This window comes from Leucoraja erinacea, unplaced genomic scaffold (genome assembly GCF_028641065.1).
Source record: "Leucoraja erinacea ecotype New England unplaced genomic scaffold, Leri_hhj_1 Leri_51C, whole genome shotgun sequence".
NCBI classification, from domain to species: Eukaryota; Metazoa; Chordata; class Chondrichthyes; order Rajiformes; family Rajidae; genus Leucoraja; species Leucoraja erinaceus.
In genome coordinates this window covers 62,501-82,500 of record NW_026576421.1, presented here as the reverse complement: position 1 = coordinate 82,500, position 20,000 = coordinate 62,501, and the positions used below count along the sequence as shown (strand labels likewise).

At 51.0% G+C, this 20,000-nt stretch overlaps 2 protein-coding genes across 3 annotated transcripts in view; both read right to left on the bottom strand.

The window, feature by feature from the left end:
* Positions 1-335: 335 nt before the first annotated feature.
* On the bottom strand, positions 336-1,462 carry LOC129694002 (cysteinyl leukotriene receptor 1-like). Its single transcript, XM_055630725.1, has one exon. It carries the CDS (start codon positions 1,450-1,452, stop codon positions 442-444), a length of 1,011 nt encoding a protein of 336 aa, XP_055486700.1. The 5' UTR covers positions 1,453-1,462; the 3' UTR covers positions 336-441.
* Positions 1,463-6,561: 5,099 nt separating this feature from the next.
* The window catches only part of srrt (serrate RNA effector molecule homolog (Arabidopsis)), a 45,479-nt gene continuing 32,040 nt past the window's right edge, over positions 6,562-20,000 (bottom strand). For both annotated transcript variants that reach the window (XM_055630740.1, XM_055630741.1), the window contains exons 15-20: positions 19,773-19,926; positions 17,630-17,823; positions 16,565-16,730; positions 15,637-15,726; positions 11,578-11,671; positions 6,562-6,858 (exon numbers count right to left, since the gene is read on the bottom strand). In XM_055630740.1, the coding sequence (XP_055486715.1) occupies positions 6,783-6,858; positions 11,578-11,671; positions 15,637-15,726; positions 16,565-16,730; positions 17,630-17,823; positions 19,773-19,926 (774 nt within the window). In that variant the 3' untranslated portion in view covers positions 6,562-6,782. The remainder of the gene's footprint in view (positions 6,859-11,577; positions 11,672-15,636; positions 15,727-16,564; positions 16,731-17,629; positions 17,824-19,772; positions 19,927-20,000) is intronic.

Here is a 20,000-nt window from a genome sequence, read left to right as displayed (position 1 = left end):
GGGCAGTGGCCGGAGTGGGCAGTGGCCAGAGTGGGGAGTGGACAGAGTGGGGATTAGGCAGAGACTACAGTGGGCAGTGGTCACAGTGAGCAGTGGCCAGAGTGGGGAGTGGGCACAGTGGGCAGAGTGTACAGTGAGCAGTGGGCAGAGTGGGCAGTGGACGGAGTGGGCAGTGGACAGAGTGGGGATTGGGCAGAGCGTGGGATTGGGCAGAGTGCTACAGTAGGCAGTGGGCAGTGGAGTGAGGAGAGGGCAGTGGCAGAGTGGTCAGAGTGGGCAGTGGGCCAGAGTGAGGAGTGGGCCAGTGTTTACAGTGGGCATAGTGGCCGGCAGTGGATACAGTGGGCAGTGGCTACAGTGGGCAGTGGCCAGAGTGGGCAGTGGGCAGTGGCTACAGTGGGCAGTGGCCGGAGTGGATGGAGACACTAACTGTCCACTGGGTCAGGGTGCTTCGGGAACAACGACAGTGGTAGCTGTCCGCGGGGGGTAGGAGGAGATGGATAGGGCCGAGTGGCCACCTCTGCGGAAGGTCAAGGCGCTCTTGACCAACCTGCGAAAGTTCTCCCCCACAAAGTAGTAGAGGAGGGGGTTGAGGCAGCTATTGGCCGCAGCCAGGCACAGAGTGGCCACGATGGCCTTGTGGACCAGCAGGGTTTGTTGCTGACAGTCCCGGCCTTGAGCCATGAGGTGGAGGTGGACAGTCCGAGCCACATGATAGGGGAGGAAGCAGAAGAGGAAGGAGGAGAGGACAATGAAGATCATATAGACGGGTTTGCGGTTGGAACGAGCTGACCGCTTCAGCCGGTAACTGGGTGACCACAGACGCAACACAATCCGGCCGTAACAAGCCACGATGGCCAGGAACGGCAGCAGGAATCCCAGGACCAAGGCCATGTAGTTCATCTTCAGGATTTGACCCCAAGACATGGTGTGTGGTTCGAAGCAACGCATCCTGCCCTGCCGCTTGTGGGGAGATGCCCGCAGGAAGGGGGCCGAACTCAGGCCGATAAACAGCCAGATGGCCAGGCAGGCGAGCCAAGCTCTCCGGACGCTGACCAGAGTCTTGGCTCGGACCGGGTGCAGGATGGCCACGTAGCGGAAAACGCTGAGAGCGGTCAGGAAGTAAATGCTGGCGTAGAGGTTGAGGTAGAAGGCGTACGTACTGAGTCGGCACAAGAAGGTGCCCAGTGTCCACTGGTTTTGCCAGTAGTAGGCGATGCGGTAAGGCAGGGTCAGGTTGAAGAACAGGTCGGACGTGGCCAAATTGGTCATGAAGATGGTGCTGGCCGTCTTGCGTCTGGTCAGCCCCACAAACACGTACAGAGCGGCCGTGTTACACACCAGGCCCACGGCCAGGACCAGGCTGTACACCCCCACAAACACCGGCCTCTTGTACTCGTCTATACGGCAGCTGTTGGTCAAGTTGTGGACGTCCAGCATCGTCCAGTCCATGCCCCACCTGGGGGGGAGAGAGAGGGGGGAGAGGGGTCAGTGGGAGTGGGGGTCAGTGGGGGAGAGGGGTCAGAGGGGGGTGGAGTGGGGGGGAGGGGGAGGGGGTCAGTGGAGTGGGGGGGGGGGGGAGTGGGGGTCAGTGGAGTGGGTCAGTGGAGTGGGGGGGAGGGGTCAGTGGAGTGGGGGGGAGGGTCAGTCAGTGGAGTGGGGGGGGAGGGGAGAGGGGTCAGTGGAGTGGGGGTCAGTGGAGGAGGAGGGAGGAGGAGTGAGGGGGGAGGTGGGGGGGAGGAGAGAGGGGTCAGTGGAGTGGGGGGGAGAGAGAGAGGGGTCAGTGGAGTGGGGGGGAGGGAGAGGGGTCAGTGGAGTGGAGGGGGGGGGGAGGGGTCAGTGGAGTGGGGGGGAGGAAGAGGGGTCAGTGGGTGGGGGGGGGGGGGGGAGAGAGAGGAGAGGAGGAGTGGGGGAGAGGGAGTGGGGGGGGGAGGAGAGGGGTCAGTGGAGTGGGGGGGGGGAGAGGGAGGGGTCAGTGGAGAGGAGAGGGGAGTGGAGAGAGAGGGGGGAGAGTGAGTGGGGGGGGGGGAGAGGGGTCATGGAGTGGGGGAGAGGGGTCAGTGGAGTGAGAGGGGCTCGGACGGAGCCCAGGAGAGTGGGTGGGGGGGGGGGGGGGGTCAGTGGAGAGGGGGTCAGTGGAGTGGGGGGGGAGGAGAGAGGTCAGTGGAGGGGTGGGAGAGGAGAGGGGGGGGGGGGAGTGCTGACTATCTCCATCGAGTGGGGGGGGGGAGGAGAGCCCCCCTCCCCCCTCGGGATCTCGGACCCCCCCGGGAAGAGATGGGGGGGGGGGGGGGATGACCTCCACCCCCCCCCCCCCCCCCCTCGGGATCTCTCCCCCCCCCCCCCCCCCCCCTTAGGGCTAGTACAGTCAGGGGGATATGGGGGCGAAGGCAGGAACTGGGCACTGATTGTGGATGATCAGCCGTGATCACATTGAATGGTGCTGCTGCTGGTGCTGGTGCTGGCTCCGGCTCGAGGGGCTGAATGGCCTCTAACTCCTACACCTGTCCGCTTCTAGCCCCCACCTCCTGACACTGACTGCACCCCCCTCCCCCCCAGTGACATTGAGACAATCCCGGGGGTGGGGGGGGGGGGTTAGAATAAGAGGCGACCCTTCGGCCCCGCGATCTCGGACTAAACACTAGATGTAGCACTAGATAGAGTTTCTCCAGCGCTGGGCGGGGGGTGGGTGCAACTTACCGGGGGGGGGGGGGGGGCAGGTGTTGGGGGGGGAGGGGGTCGGACACACAGGGGAGCGACTCCAGCCCCCGGGGACACAAACCCCGCGATTAACGCATCGGCGCCGGTCCCGCGGAGGGACTGGGATGAGGGAGGAAAAACGCATCAGAGACACAGAGAGAGGGAGGGGAGGAGGGTGGTGGAGAGATAGAGGGAAGGAGAGAGAGAAGGGGGAGAGAGAAGGAGATAGGAGAGAGCGGAGGAGAGAGGGGAGAAGGGGAGAGAGAGAGAAGGAGAGGAGAGAGAGAAGGTGAGAAGATAGAGAAGGAGAGAGAGAGCGAGAGAGAGGGAGAGAGAGAAGGGGAGAGAGAGAAGGAGAGAGAGAGAGAAGGGGAGAGAGAGAAGGGGAGAGAGAGAAGAAGGAGAGAGAGAGAGAGAAGGAGAGAGCAGAGACACAGAGAGAGGGAGGGGAGGGTGGTGGAGAGAGAGAGAGAGGGGAGAGAGAGAAGGGGAGAGGGAGAGAGAGGGAGAAGAGAGAAGGAGAGAGAGAGAAGGGGAGAGAGAGAGAGGGGAGAGAGAGAGAGAGAGAGAGAGAGAGAAGGGGAGAGAGAGAAGGAGAGAGAGAGAGGGAGAGAGAGAGAAGGAGAGAGAGAGAAGGGGAGAGAGAGAAGAGAGAGAGAGAGAGAAGAGAGAGAGAGAGAGAGAGAGAGAGAGAGAGAGAGAGAGAGAGAGAGAGAGAGGGGGAGAGAGAGAGAGAGAAGGAGAGAGAGAGAAGGAGAGAGTGGAGGGGAGAGTAGAACCTCCCTGCTCCTAGACTTAACCTTTTGCTATGAATGCTAACACACCATATACCCTCAGCCAGGGATTGCAAATGTTATCAAATTGATCAACAGGTGGGAATGAAAGAGTTAATGACTATTATGGGTTGCTATCCCGCTGTAAAAATGCAATTGCTACTGGGGACATTTGGCCAAATGTCATGGCAAGGTTTTTATAAGACAGCTGGACAGTTTCAGCAGATAAGGAGGGTCAGTGGAGGATTACTAGTGTCTTTGGAATCCCTGGCCTTTGGCAAAGAGCGAAAAACAACCCCATATTAGGAAGGGTTTCAGCCCCGAAACGTCAACTATTTCCTTCGCTCCATAGATGCTGCCTCATCTGCCTTTTCATAGCAAAAGGATTTGAGTCTAGGAGCAGGGAGGTTCTACTGCAGTTGTACAGGGTTTTGGTGAGACCACACCTGGAGTATTGCGTATAGTTTTGGTCTCCTAATCTGAGGAAAGACATTCTTCATAGCAAAAGGATTTGAGTCTAGGAGCAGGGAGGTTCTACTGCAGTTGTACAGGGTCTTGGTGAGACCACACCTGGAGTATTGTGTACAGTTTTGGTCTTCAAATCTGAGGAAGGACATTATTGCCATAGAGGGAGTACAGAGAAGGTTCACCAGACTGATTCCTGGGATGTCAGGACTTTCATATGAAGAAAGACTGGATAGACTCGGCTTGTACTCGCTGGAATTTAGAAGATTGAGGGGGGATCTTATAGAAACTTACAAAATTCTTAAGGGGTTGGACAGGCTAGATGCAGGAAGATTGTTCCCGATGTTGGGGAAGTCCAGAACAGGGGGTCACAGCTTAAGGATAAGGGGGAAATCTTTTAGGACCGAGATGAGGAAAACTTTTTTCACACACAGAGAGTGGTGAATCTGTGGACCTCTCTGCCACAGAAGGTAGTTGAGGCCACACAGTTCATTGGCTATATTTAAGAGGGAGTTAGATGTGGCCCTTGTGGCTAAAGGGATCAGGGGGTATGGAGAGAAGGCAGGTACGGGATACTGAGTTGGATGATCAGCCATGATCATATTGAATGGCGAATGGTGCAGGCTCGAAGGGCCGAATGGCCTACTCCTGCACCTAATTTCTATGTTTCTATTCTTGCCATAGAGGGAGTACAGAGAAGGTTCACCAGACTGATTCCTGGGATGGCAGGACTTTCATATGAAGAAAGACTGGATAGACTCGGCTTGTACTCGCTAGAATTTAGAAGATTGAGGGGGGATCTTATAGAAACTTACAAAATTCTTACGGGGTTGGACAGGCTAGATGGAGGAAGATTGTTCCCGATGTTGGGGAAGTCCAGGACAAGGGGCCACACACACACAGTTTAAGGATAAGGGGGAAGTCTTTTAGGACCGAGATGAGGAAAACTTTTTTCACACACTGAGAGTGGTGAATCTGTGGAATTCTCTGCCACAGAAGGTGCTATAGAAACATAGAAATTAGGTGCAGGAGTAGAGGCCATTCGGCCCTTCAAGCCTGCACCATTCGCCATTCAATATGATCATGGCTGATCATCCAACTCAGTATCCCGTACCTGCCTTCTCTCCATACCCCCTGATCCCCTTAGCCACAAGGGCCACATCTAACTCCCTCTTAAATATAGCCAATGAACTGGCCTCAACTACCCCCTGTGGCAGAGAGTTCCAGAGATTCACCACTCTCTGTGTGAAAAATGTTCTTCTCATCTCGGTTTTAAAGGATTTCCCCCTTATCCTTAAGCTGTGACCCCTTGTACTGGACTTCCCCAACATCGGGAACAATCTTCCTGCATCTAGCCTGTCCAACCCCTTAAGAATTTTGCAAGTTTCTATAAGATCCACTCTCAATCTCCTAAATTCTAGAGAGTACAAGCCGAGTCTACCCAGTCTTTCTTCATAAGACAGTCCTGACATCCCAGGAATCAGTTTTGGTGAGGCCACCCAGTTCATTGGCTATATTAAGAGGGAGTTAGATGTGTGGCCCTTGTGGCTAAAGGGATCAGGGGGTATGGAGAGAAGGCAGGGATGGGATACTGAGTTGGATGATCAGCCATGATCATATTGAATGGCGAATGGTGCAGGCTCGAAGGGCCGAATGGCCTCTACTCCTGCACCTATTGTCTATGTCTATGTCTATCCGCTGAGTTTCTCCACCATTTGTGTGTATCTTCCATGTTTGGAGGTGGCTGATGCTTCCTGAGACATTACCTCATGCAATTGATATTGAGTCTGGGGGTATATTAACTCCGGGTTTCTGGTAGTTGTGTGTGTGTGTGTGTTTTGTGGGGGAACTCAGGCGTAACTCTGCTGCCTCTGGGTCTCTAGAACCACACCCGTCAGACGTTAAAATTAAAGGCTGGATGGTCTCAACTTTTCTTTTTCTGTTTCTAAGTGAACTTTTTTACTGTCGTGGGGTAGACAGAACCCCCTCATCACCTCCCCCTCCCCCCAGATAACTGAGCTGGCCAGCAACAGATGCTGAACTGAAGAAGGGTCTCGACACGACAACAACACGACAACAAACATGGCCCATTCCTTCTCTCCAGAGGAGCTGCCCGCGTTACTCCAGCATTTAGTGTCCATCTTTAACCAACAACAACACAGATCCCTGAACATTATGTTCATTTTATTTCAAATATTTCAGAATGAAATTACATCTATTTACTATCAGTCCAGGTCTGAGTGTGTATGGACCTGAGTGTGCGTGTGTGTGTGTGTGTGTGTGTGTGTGTGTGTGTGTGTGAGTGTGAGTGTGTGTGTGTGTGAGTGTGTGTGTGTGTGTGTGCGAGTATGTGTGACTGAGTGTGCATGTAATTGTGAGTGTGTGTGAGCATGTGTGACTGAGTGTGTGTGTGTGTGCGTGTGTGTGTGTATAAGTGAGTATGTGTGACTGAGTGTGCATGTGATTGTGAGTGTGTGTGAGCATGTGTGACTGAGTGTGTGTGTGTGTGCGTGTGTGTGTGTGTGTGTGAGTATGTGTGACTGAGTGTGCGTGTAATTTGTGTGTATGTGTGAGCATGTGTGACTGAGTGTGTGTGTGTGTGTCTGTGTGTCTGTGTGTGTGTGTGTGCACTGTGCGTGTGAGTCTGTGCGTGTGAATGCGTGTGTGTGTGCGCGTGTGTGTGTATAAAATTGCGTGCACACGAGTGCCTGCCATCATGTCTGTGGGGAAGACAGCATTGGACATGATAAGACATTGTGTCTGCCACCCCTACAAGGGGCCTCGTCTGCTCCTGAGGGGAAGGGCGAGGGTCACTGCATCGGTCGGTCACTGCGCACGGGCAGTTCAGAAGAAGTCCACGTCTTCTGGAGCGTCCAGGTCTCTGTACTCCACAATATTCCTGGGGTCCCCACGCAACATCCTGGAAACAAAGTGAGACGATATGGTCAGCGGGTGGGAGCTGTGGAACAAGATGAGCTCAACCCTGGTCATTCAGGAAAGAAGCCCTTTGGCCCAACTTGCCCCATACCGACCAACATGTCTGAAGAAAGGCCTCGACCCAAAACGTTACCCATCCCTTCTCTCCAGAGATGCTGCCTGTCCCGCTGAGTTACTCCAGCACTTTGTGTCTCCAGCATCTGCAGTTCCTTCCCACACTTGTGTCATTTACAGTTGAGTTTATTGCCACGTGTGTCGTGGTGCAGTGAGAAGCTTTTGTTGCGGGCTACACCAGCTAGCAATACATGATTACAATCGAGCCATTCACTGTGTACAGATACATGATTTGCTGTAATTGAGGCAACCAGAACTGTAGGCAACAGTGTACATGCAGTCTGGCTAAAGTCCTACAATGGTGCAATGTGTCTCCCCCAACACTTATACACAATATACAACTCATATACACAGTGTAACACAGTATAACACAGTGTACAACTGGTATACACAGTGTACAACTGGTATACACAGTGTACAACTGGTATACACAGTGTACAACTGGTATACACAGTAGACAACTGGTATACACAGTGTACAACTGGTATACACAATATACAACTGGTATACACAGTGTGGTATACACATATACAACTGGTATACACAGTGTACAACTGGTATACACAGTATACAAATATACAACTGGTATACACAGTGTACAACTGGTATACACAATATACAACTGGTATACACAGTGTACAACTGGGTATACCCAGTAGACAACTCTAATACACACTGATCTGGTGTGCAAAAACAGGAAAGCAGACTATTATCTAAATGGTGGCCGATTGGGAAAGGGGGAGATGCAGCGAGACCTGGGTGTCATGGTACACCAGTCATTGAAGGTAGGCATGCAGGTGCAGCAGGCAGTAAAGAAAGTGAATGGTATGTTAGCTTTCATTGCAAAAGGATTTGAGTATAGGAGCAGAGAGGTTCTACTGCAGTTGTACAGGGTCTTGGTGAGACCACACCTGGAGTATTGCGTACAGTTTTGGTCTCCAAATCTGAGGAAGGACATTATTGCCATAGAGGGAGTGCAGAGACGGTTCACCAGACTGATTCCTGGGATGTCAGAACTGTCTTTATGAAGAAAGACTGGATAGACTGGGTTTATACTCTCTAGAATTTAGAAGATTGAGAGGGGATCTTATAGAAACTTACAAAATTCTTAAGGGGTTGGACAGGCTAGATGCAGGAAGATTGTTCCCGATGTTGGGAAGTCCAGGACAAGGGGTCACAGCTTAAGGATGAGAGGGAAATCCTTTAAAACCGAGATGAGAAGAACTTTTTTTCACACAGAGAGTGGTGAATCTCTGGAATTCTCTGCCACAGAGGGTAGTTGAGGCCACAGTTCATTGGCTATATTTAAGAGGGAGTTAGATGTGGCCCTTGTGGCTAAAGGGATCAGGGGGTACGGAGAGAAGGCAGGTACGGGATACTGAGTTGGATGATCAGCCATGATCATATTGAATGGCGAATGGTGCAGGCTCGAAGGGCCGAATGGCCTCTCCTCCTGCACTAGTTTCTATGTTTCTATGTTGCGGGTTACACCAGCTAGCAATACATGATTACAATCGAGCCATTCACTGTGTACAGATACATGATTTGCTGTAATTGAGGCAACCAGAACTGTAGGCAACAGTGTACATGCAGTCTGGCTAAAGTCCTACAATGGTGCAATGTGTCTCCCCAACACTTATACACAATATACAACTCATATACACAATGTACAACTGGTATACACTGTGTACAACTGGTATACACGGTGTACAACTGGTATACACAGTAGACAACTGGTATACACAGTATAACACAGTGTACAACTGGTATACACAGTGTACAACTGGTATACACAGTGTACAACTGGTATACACGGTGTACAACTGGTATACACAGTAGACAACTGGTATACACAGTATAACACAGTGTACAACTGGTATACACAGTAGACAACTCTAATACACTCTGATCCAACATGACCTAAGAGTTTCAATGAGTAGAGATCACAATCTCATCACCAGCTCATATCTCCGTGCCTGCACCACAGTTTCAGCAGCAAACTTCCTCTTTAAAATGAAGTGATAATGGAGAGGAAAGGGCCAGCCTGCAGACTGATAAAACACGATTACACAAGGCTCTGATGTTAAACACCTTCACACTGCCCACTTCTCTGCCCCTTGCTGAGTACTTACTGCAGTTCTTGTTATAAAGACAGTGTTTAATATAGGTTGGAGACGGGCCGACCAGCGACCCCCCGCACATTAACACTATCCTACACACACACACACACACACTAGGGACAAGTTGTACATTTGCCAATCCTGTACGTCTGGGAGTGTGGGAGGAAACCGAAGATCTGGGAGGAAACCCTCGCAGATCGCAGGGAGATCGTGCAGAGAAGGTTATTGGCTGCAACCTTCCCTCCATTGATGAACTGTACACTGCAAGGGCCAGGAAGCGAGCGGGCAAGATCACCTCTGACCCCTCTCACCCTGGCCACAAACTCTTTCAATCACTTCCCTCTGGAAGGCGACTCCGGACTGTCAAGCTGCCACAGCCAGACATAAAAACAGTTTTTATCCACGAGTAGTTGCTCTACTCAACAGCCAAAAATCTGTAGCCTCCCTGATCTGGTATTTTGTTGGTTCACATGCTTGATCAATGGTATTTTATTATTATTAATGTTTAGTGTTTTCTGAGTCACTGTCACTGTACGTCATGTTGTTACTTGTGGGCAGAGCACCAGGGCAAATTCCTTGTATGTGAATACTTGGCCAATAAACTTACTCACTTACAATGTTCGAGGCATCTGGGAAGGCACACAAACTGAGTTAAAATCAGCACACCCTTTGTCGGCTGAAGGACTGGCATCTTTGAGGTACTCTTCTATGTTCTAATAGCTTCTCTTCCATCGCCTCCATCTACACCTTACGTTGCCTCGACAAGGCCAGCAGCATCATCACGGACCAGTCTCACACCCCCCAGTCACTCCCTCTTCTCTTCTCCCCTCTCCCATCGGGCAAGAGGTACAGAAGTGTGAAAACCAACACACACACACACACACCTCCAGATTCAGGGACAGTTTCTTCCCGGCTGTTATCAGGCAACTGAACTGTCCTCTCACCAACTAGAGAGCGGTCATAGAAACATAGAGACATAGAAACATAGAAATTAGGTGCAGGAGTAGGCCATTCGGCCCTTCGAGCCTGCACTGCCATTCAATATGATCATGGCTGATCATCCAACTCAGTATCCCGTACCTGCCTTCTCTCCATACCCCCTGATCCCCTTAGCCACAAGGGCCACATCTAACTCCCTCTTAAATGTAGCCAATGAACTGTGGCCTCGACTACCCTCTGTGGCAGAGAGTTCCAGAGATTCACCACTCTCTGCGTCCTGACCTCCCATCCACCTCGTTGGTGACCCTCAGACTATCTTCGATCAGAGTTTGCTGGCTGTATCTTGCACTGATCATTGCTCCCTTATCATGCATCTGTACAGTGTGAACAGCACGATTGTAATCATGCACAGTCTTTCCGCTGACAGGTTAGAATGCAACTAAAGCGTTTCGCTGCCTCGTACAATAAACTGAGCTGAGCCTCCAGCTTAGTAAACCTCTCTGATCCCCAGCACTAGAACATAGCTCTAATTCCAGCAAATCTTAACAAATGGCGATCCTAATCCTAGATAGATAAAAGTGCTGGAGAAACTCAGCGGGTGCAGCAGCATCTATGGAGCGAAGGAAATAGGCAATGTTTCGGGCCGAAACCCAAAGGAAATAGGCAACGTTTCGGGTCGAAACCCAATGGGTTTCGGGCCGAAACGTTGCCTATTTCCTTCGCTCCATAGATGCTGCTGCACCCGCTGAGTTTCTCCAGCATTTTGGTCTCCCTTCTATTTTCCAGCATCTGCAGTTCCTTCTTAAACACTGTATTGTTATATATTGGTCTGAAGAAGGGTCTCAACCTGAAACGTCACCCATCCCTTCTCTCCAGAGATGCTGCCTCACCCGCTGAGTTACTCCAGCATTTTGTGTTCACCTTTGATTTATACCAGCATCTGCAGTTCTTTCTTACACAGATGGACCGAAGGGCCTGTTTCCGTGCTGCAAGGACCCCATGACAATAGGCAATAGGTGCGGGAGTAGAGGCCATTCGGCCCTTCGAGCCAGCACCGCCATTCAATGTGATCACGGCTGATCATCCCCAATCAGTACCCCGTTCCTGCCTTCTCCCCATATCCCCTGACTCACTATCTTTAAGAGTCCTATCTAGCTCTCTCTTGAAAGCATCCAGAGAACCGGCCTCCACCGCCCTCTGAGGCAGAGAATTCCACAGACTCACAACTCTCTGGGAGAAAAAGTGTTTCCTCGTCTCCGTTCTAAATGGTTTACCCCTTATTCTTAAACTCTGTGTTTGTGTGTCAATTGTAATGTGTGTGTGTGTGTGACAACGTGTGTGTGTGTGTGTGTGTGTGTTGTGTGTGTGTGTGTGTGTGTGTGGCCCCTGGTTCTGGACTCCCCCAACATTGGGAACATGTTTCCTGCCTCTAGCGCGTCCAAGCCCTTTAACAATGACCCTCTACAGAGCCTTCAACGCACTGCTTAGCGATAGAGAACAGAAAACCACATTCATAAGGAGACACTAACCTGTTTCGTGGCTTTGCTGGATATCCTCCTTGGCCACGATATGCATCGTAGGCACCTCGGCCAGCGTACTGAGGTGGGGGATAGGCAGGGCCCGCTGTAGATAAAGGAAAGTTTATCCGTCAATAATATTCCATATGTAAAGATTCAAAAGAAATCTGAGGTTTAAGAAAGAACTGCAGATGCTGGAATAATGGAAGGTAGACAAAAATGCTGGAGGAACTCAGCGGGTGAGGCAGCATCTATGGAGCGAAGGAATAGGTGACGTTTCGGGTCGAGACCCGGAAGGTCTCGACCAGAAACGTCGCCTATTCCTTCGCTCCATAGATGCTTCCGGGTCTCGACCCGAAACGTCACCTATTCCTTCTCTCCATAGATGCTGCCTCACCCACTGAGTTTCTCCAGCATTTTTATAAGGGTCTCGGCCCGAAACGCCACCTATTCCTTCTCTCCATAGATGCTGCCTCACCCACTGAGTTTCTCCAGCACTTTTGTCCACCATAGGAATCTGAGGGCTCACTTTTTCCGGAGGGTGTATGGAACGAGCTGCCGGAGGAGGTAGTTGAGGCAACGTTTAAGAGACATTACGGACAGGTACATGGATAGGAAAGGTTTTGAGGGATGAGGGCCAAACGCAGCCAGGTGGGGCTGAGTTTTTCGGGGTGAGCAAGGTTGGGCCGAAGGGCCTGTTTCCGCACTGAATGACGCATATTGTTATTGTGTTTGTTACTGCAAAATATCCCCACTGCTCAGACTCGAGTCGTGTTTTGCAAGCGGGGAAGTAACGCAATCAAAAACCAATCTGATACCCGTAAACATCCGATTGTGAAATAATGCAAGAGGCAGAGCCTGGAGAAGGGTCTCGACCCGAAACATCACCCGTTCCTTCTCTCCAGAGGTGCCGCCTGCCCAGCTGAGTGACCCCAGCATTGTGTATCTACCTTCGATTTAATGCAACATCCGCAGTTTGTTCCTACGCGAGCTGGTACAAGATGCAGACTCTCCCACTAGTGGAAACATCCTCAAGTCAAGTCAAGACAAGTGTATTTGTCACATACACATACGAGATGTGCAGTGAAATGAAAGTGGCAATGCTCGCGGACTTTTGTGCAAAAGACAAACAACAAAACAACCAAACAAACTATAAACACAATCATAACACACATATTCTTTTTACATAATAAATAATGGAAGGAAAAACATTCAGTAGAGTTAGTCCCTGGTGAGAAAGGCGTTTACAGTCCGAATTGCCTCTGGGAAGAAACTCCTTCTCAACCTCTCCGTTCTCACCGCATGGCAACGGAGGCGTTTGCCTGACCGTAGCGGCTGGAACAGTCCGTTGCAGGGGTGGAAGGGGTCTCTCATGATTTTATTTGCTCTGGAGTTGCACCTCCTGTTGTATAGTTCCTGCAGGGGGGCGAGTGAAGTTCCCATAGTGCGTTTGTTCGGCCGAACGCACTACTCTCTGCAGAGCCTTCTTGTCCTGGGCAGAGCAATTCCCAAACCAGATGGTAATGTTCCCGGACAAGATGCTTTCCACCGCCGCTGCGTAGAAGCACTGGAGGATCCTCGGAGACACTCTGAATTTCCTCAATTGCCTGAGGTGGTAAAGGCGCTGCCTTGCCTTACTCACGAGTGCTGAGGCGTGTGATGCCCATGTCATATCCTCAGAGATGTGGACTCCCAGATATTTAAAACAGTTCACCCTATCCACAGGATCCCCATTTATACTCAATGGAGTGTACGTCCTCGGATGATGTGCCCTCCTAAAGTCCATTATCAGCTCCTTCGTTTTTTTTGATGTTCAAGAGGAGGCTGTTCTCCTGGCACCAGAGTGCTAGATCAGCCACCTCCTCCCGGTAGGCCCTCTCATTGTTGTCTGAGATCAGGCCCACCACCACAGTGTCATCAGCAAACTTAATTATTGAATTAATCTCTCCACATCCACTCTCACTCGGCTTATCATTATCCGGTCGGTTTCAATCAGACCCCCCCCCCCCATTCTTCTAAACTCCAGTGAGTACAGGCTCAGAGTCATCAAATGCTCATATTAGAAACATAGAAATTAGGTGCAGGAGTAGGCCATTCGGCCCTTCGAGCCTGCACCGCCATTCAATATGATCATGGCTGATCATCCAACTCAGTATCCCGTACCTGCCTTCTCTCCATACCCCCTGATCCCCCTTAGCCACAAGGGCCACATCTAACTCCCTCTTAAATATAGCCAATGAACTGGCCTCAACTACCCTCTGTGGCAGAGAGTTCCAGAGATTCACCACTCTCTGTGTGAAAAAAGTTCTTCTCATCTCGGTTTTAAAGGATTTCCCCTTTATCCTTAAGCTGTGACCCCTTGTCCTGGACTTCCCTAACATTGGGAACAATCTTCCTGCATCTAGCCTGTCCAACCCCTTAAGAATTTTGTAAGTTTCTATAAGATCCCCTCTCAATCTCCTAAATTCTAGAGAGTATAAAACCAAGTCTATCCAGTCTTTCTTCATAAGACAGTCCTGACATCCCAGGAATCAGTCTGGTGAACCGTCTCTGCACTCCCTCTATGGCAATAATGTCCTTCCTCAGATTTGGAGACAAAAACTGTACGCAATACTCCAGGTGTGGTCTCACCAAGACCCTGTACAACTGCAGTAGAACCTCTCTGCTCCTATACTCAAATCCTTTTGCAATGAAAGCTAACATACCATTCGCTTTCTTTACTGCCTGCTGCACCTGCATGCCTACCTTCAATGACTGGTGTACCATGACACCCAGGTCTCGCTGCATCTCCCCCTTTCCCAATCGGCCACCATTTAGATAATAGTCTGCTTTCCTGTTTTTGCCTTGGCTTGGTGAAATTGTAAATTGTTATGGGCCTGTCCAACTTACAATAAACAATAGGTGCAGGAGTAGAGGCCATTTGGCCCTTCGAGCCAGCACCGCCATTCAATGTGATCATGGCCGATCATCCCCAATCAGTACCCCGTTCCTGACTTCTCCCCCATATCCCCTGACTCTCTCTCGCTATCTTTAAGAGCCCTATCTAGCTCTCTCTCTTCAAATAATTCTCCCGACGACCTATGACGGGTGCCAGCAGTCGCCGAAAAGGTCGCGTAAGTGGGACAGGCCCTTTAGTGAGTGGGCATCGCTGGTCGGCGCAGTTTCGTGGGGCCGAAGGGCCTGTTTCCATGCTGTATCTCCAAACTAAAGGCCTAAATAAAACGGCACATGCTGGCAATCTGAGAAAATAAGAGAGGGTGGGCAGGCATGGAATGCTGGAGAAACTCAGCGGGTGCAGCAGCATCTATGGAGGGAAGGAAATAGGCAACGTTTCGGCCCGAAACCCTTCGGGTTTCGACCCCGAAACGTTGCCTATTTCATAGAAACATAGAAATTAGGTGCAGGAGTAGGCCATTCGGCCCTTCGAGCCTGCACCACCATTCAATATGATCATGGCAGATCATCCAACTCAGTATCCCGTACCTGCCTTCTCTCCATACCCCCTGATCCCCTTAGCCACAAGGGCCACATCTAACTCCCTCTTAAATATAGCCAATGAACTGGCCTCAACTACCCTCTGTGGCAGAGAGTTCCAGAGATTCACCACTCACTGCGTGAAAAAAGTTCTTCTCATCTCGGTTTTAAATGATGTCCCCCTTATCCTTAAGCTGTGACCCCTTGTCCTGGACTTCCCTAACATCGGGAACAATCTTCCTGCATCTAGCCTGTCCAACCCCTTAAGAATTTTGTAAGTTTCTATAAGATCCCCTCTCAATCTTCTAAATTCTAGAGAGTATAAACCAAGTCTATCCAGTCTTTCCTCATAAGACAGTCCTGACATCCCAGGAATCAGTCTGGTGAACCGTCTCTGCACTCCCTCTATGGCAATAATGTCCTTCCTCAGATTTGGAGACCAAAACTGTACGCAATACTCCAGGTGTGGTCTCACCAAGACCCTGTACAACTGCAGTAGAACCTCCCTGCTCCTATACTCAAATCCTTTTGCAATGAAAGCTAACATTTCCTTCGTGTTTCGACCCAAAACGTTGCCTATTTTTTCGGTTCTCCTACCTGCATATCCCATGACAGGGGGGCGAGGTTGGCCGAACCCCAGCAAGCCTTGCGGAGTGGGATGAGGATAGCCCATGGCTGGAGTCAAACCTGCAAGACAAACACACCATGCAGCTTCATTGACGGAGCTGTGAGCCACAGATAGACACAAAAAACGCTGGAGTAACTGGGGAAAACCTGACGTCAAGAGGGATACGGATTATTTAAAGGCAGATGAGATAACATATGGTGAGCGTTTGTCGGCACTGGGCCTGTACTCGCTGGAGTCTAGACGGATGAGGGGACACGTTCTAGCTCTCTCTTGAAAGCATCCAGAGAACCGCCCTCTGAGGCAGAGAATTCCACTGACTCACCACTCTCTGTGTGAGATAAAGTGTTTCCTCATCTCCATTCTAAATGGCTTACCCCTTATTCTTAAACTGTGTGTGTGGTGTGTGTGTGTGTGTGTGTGTGTGTGTGGCCCCTGGTGCTGGACTCCCCCAACATCGGGAACATGTTTCCTGCCTCTAGCGTGTCCAAACCCTTAATAATCTCATATATGTTTCAATGAGATGCCCTCTCATCCTTCTAAACTCCACAGAGTGTACAAGCCCACAGCCGCTCCATTCTCTCAGCATACGACAGTCCCGCCATCCCGGGAATTAACCTGGTAAACCTACGCTGGGCTCACTCAATAGCAAGAATGTCCTCCCTCAAATTAGGGGACCAAAACTGCACATAATACTACAGATGTGGTCTCACTAGGGCCCTGTACAACTGCAGAAGGACCTCTTTGCTCCTATATTCGATTCCTCTTGTTATAAAGGCCAACATGCTATTGGCTTTCTTCACTGCCTGCTGTACCTGCAGGCTTACTTTCATAGACTGATGTACAAGGACCCCCAGATCCCCTTTTCCCAACTTGATGCCATTTAGACAATGAACTTACCGAGTGCGGGGGCTCCCGGTGTTGGCGGCTGGTTGGGTTTGATCTCCGGCAGAGAGGGCCGCTTTGCATCCATTAGGAAGTGATTGAAGAAGGAGACTTCCTTTTTGACCTCCTCGATCTTCTCGCTGTGTTTGTTGAAAATGTGTTTCCGCACAAACTCCGGGCCCTAGGCACAAAGTTCAGATGGTGAAACAGGGCGCTTTCTTCAGGCCAACTCTACCGATAGTTCCCTCACACCCCCCCCCCCCCCCCCCCTCTCACCAGGTGCTGCTTCTACCTGCCGGCCTGTACCCCGTGTGTCTGCTCCCTGTACACCATGGACCAAAGATCCAAGATAGACCACTCCTGCTTAATGCAATGGGCTGACGTGTAGTACGCAACGGAGCGGAACGGCGGCCATTTTAGTAACCCGACCCGACTCGCAGTGTAAGCAACGTTGCAGGGGAACAGTTTGTGTTAATAAATTAAAATTCCGTCTCCGCACTAGTATCTTTGGAGTGGAGACGGAGGCCGGTTACGGAAATGGGGCCGGCCGAGAATTACCCATCAATCTGCCCATCTTTTTCGTCGAGTGGTGTATCTATAGGATCTATGCTGTGGACAGCTCGACTCTAATCATCTTCGCTGACTGGAGAACACGCAACAGAGAAGCCTTTCACTGTACCTCGGTAAACGAGACAAGCGTAAACTAATCTAAACTAAGCAAACCAGCACCATGGACATGGGCAATTAGTTTAGTTTGGGGATACAGCTCGGAAACAGGCCCTTCAGCCCTTCGAGTCCGTGCCGACCAGCGATCCCCGCACATTAACACCATCCTACACACACTGGGGACAATTTACACGGACACCAAGCCAATTAACCTACAAACCCGCACATCTTTGGAGTGTGGGAGGAAACCGGAGCGCCCGGAGAAAACCCACGCGGGTCACGGGGAGAACGTGCAAACTCCGTACAGACAGCGCCTGTAGTCAGGATGGAACCCGGGTCTCTGGCGCCGTGAGGCAGCAACGCCACCCAGGTGAGTACACGAGCTGGTGTACACGGGCGGGGATGCCAGCTCACCTTGAACTTCTTGCCACTCAGAGGACACAGCCACTTGTCCTTGGCCAGCTCCTGTGTATTAGCGACGATGAACTTCTCCACCTCCTGTTCCGGGTCCTTCTTGCCCATCTTTGCCGCATCTTCCTCAGAAAGACTTTCCCTCACGCTGAAGAGAGGCGTGAGCTTCTCCTCAAACATCTTCTCCCACTCCATCACTGAAGCGAAACAAGGGGTGAGTTAATGACGGGCCCATGGAGGCCCGCAGCAGTCCAACCTGGCCTGGTCTGGCCTGGCCCGCACCAACCTGGCCTGGCCTGGCCCGCATCAACCTGGCCTGGCCTGGCCCGGCCTGCACCAACCTGGCCTATATCATCCTGGCCTGGCCTGGCCCGGCCCGCACCAACCTGGCCTGGCCTGGCCTGGCCTGCATTCCATTCAAAAGACCAAGGTGTGAGAAATACCTAGACACTGATACACAAGAATCTTTCAACTTTAGAGATGCATGCAGCACAGAAACAGGCCCTTCGACCCGATTCTATGCTGATCATAGAAACATAGACATAGAAATTAGGTGCAGGAGTAGAGGCCATTCGGCCCTTCGAGCCTGCACCACCGCCATTCAATATGATCATGGCTGATCATCCAACTCAGTATCCCGTACCTGCCTTCTCTTAATACCCCCTGATCCCCTTAGCCACATCTAACTCCCTTTTAAATATAGCCAATGAATTGGCCTCAACTACCCTCTGTGGCAGAGAGTTCCAGAGATTCACCGCTCTCTGTGTGAAAAAAGTTCTTCTCATCTCGGTCATCAGTGCGGGTGTCAGAGGTTATGGGGAGAAGGCAGGAGAATGGGGGTAGGGGGGAGAGATAGATCAGCCATGATTGAATGGCGGAGTAGACTTGATGGGCCGAATGGCCTGATACTACTCCTATCCATCAAGACCATATGACCCGTGCACGAGCAGTATCCTCAACACCAGGGACAATTTACAATTGTAACCCAAACCATTCAACCTACAAACCTGCACTTGTCTTTGGAGTGTGGGAAGAAACTGGAGCACCCGGAGAAAACCCACGTGGTCACAGGGAGAACATACAGGATGTTCCGAGCTCGAGTGTCAGGTGCTGTCCCACTGTACGAGCTAATTCAAGAGTTCTCCCGAGTTTCCCCTGATTCGAACTCGGGAGAATTACGGAGTTGGTACTCGGGGAGTCTTGTGGACATTTTCCAACAGGTTGAAAAATCTTCACGAGCTTACCGCATTTCCCCGAGTACCTGCCGTTAGCGTTACGAGCCGCTAAGAGACGTCCCGAGCTCCGACGTACCCGCTACGTACTTACGTTTTGGTCTCCAAATCTGAGGAAGGACATTATTGCCATAGAGGGAGTGCAGAGAAGGTTCACCAGACTGATTCCTGGGATGTCAGGACTGTCATATGAAGAAAGACTGGATAGACTCGGCTTATACTCTCTAGAATTTAGGAGATTGAGAGGGGATCTTATAGAAACTTACAAAATTCTTAAGGGGTTGGACAGGCTAGATGCAGGAAGATTGCTCCCGATGTTGGGGAAGTCCAGGACAAGGGGTCACAGCTTAAGGATAAGGGGGAAATCCTTTAATGCATTTCGATGTCTCTGAACTTTTTGTACACTGACAATGACTCTTAACTCTGAATCTGAATCTGAGGCCACACAGTTCATTGGCTGAAAAAGAGAGAGTGAGATGTGAACTTTTTTCAAAGGGAGAGTGGTGAATCTGTGGAACAGGGATGGGCCACTGAGTTGGATGATCAGCCATTTTGGTAGTTGAGGCCATGGTGCAGGCTCGAAGTTCAATGGCTATACTTAAGAGGGATTTCTATGTTTCTATGTGTGGCTAAAGGGGATCAGGGGGTATGGAGTGAAGGCAGGTACGGGATACTGAGTTGGATAATCAGTCGTGATCATATTGAATGGCGAATGGTGCAGGCTCGAAGGGCCGAATGGCCTCTACTCCTGCACCTAATGTCTATGTTTCTATGTTTACCACGAGTATGTTTGATTTATTTTTCTTAAACTCGGGAGAGCTCTGGTGGGACGGCGCCTCTACAGCTGCGCCCCCAGCACCCACCCTGGCCACAAATGAATGCAGACGCCGGATATGTCACTGTGCAGCGCGTACCTTCGTGCTGCGAGACGCGGTTGGGGGGTAGCGGGCCGCGGACGTGTACGATGCCGCAACGGTTGGGCATCTCGTCCTCGTTTGGGTATTCGCAGGTGTTGTAGTAATCGATGGAATGCACGATGCGCAGATACAGCAGCAGCTTGTCCAGAACCTGTGCAGGAAGATGCCGTTACAAAGGGTTAGTCCACGCAGGAACTCAGCCCCACATGCAGCATCTCTGGAGAG

Bases quoted from the DNA above. Each gene is read 5' to 3' on its own strand.
- LOC129694002 (XM_055630725.1), bottom strand. From the start codon at position 1,452: ATGGACTGGACGATGCTGGACGTCCACAACTTGACCAACAGCTGCCGT.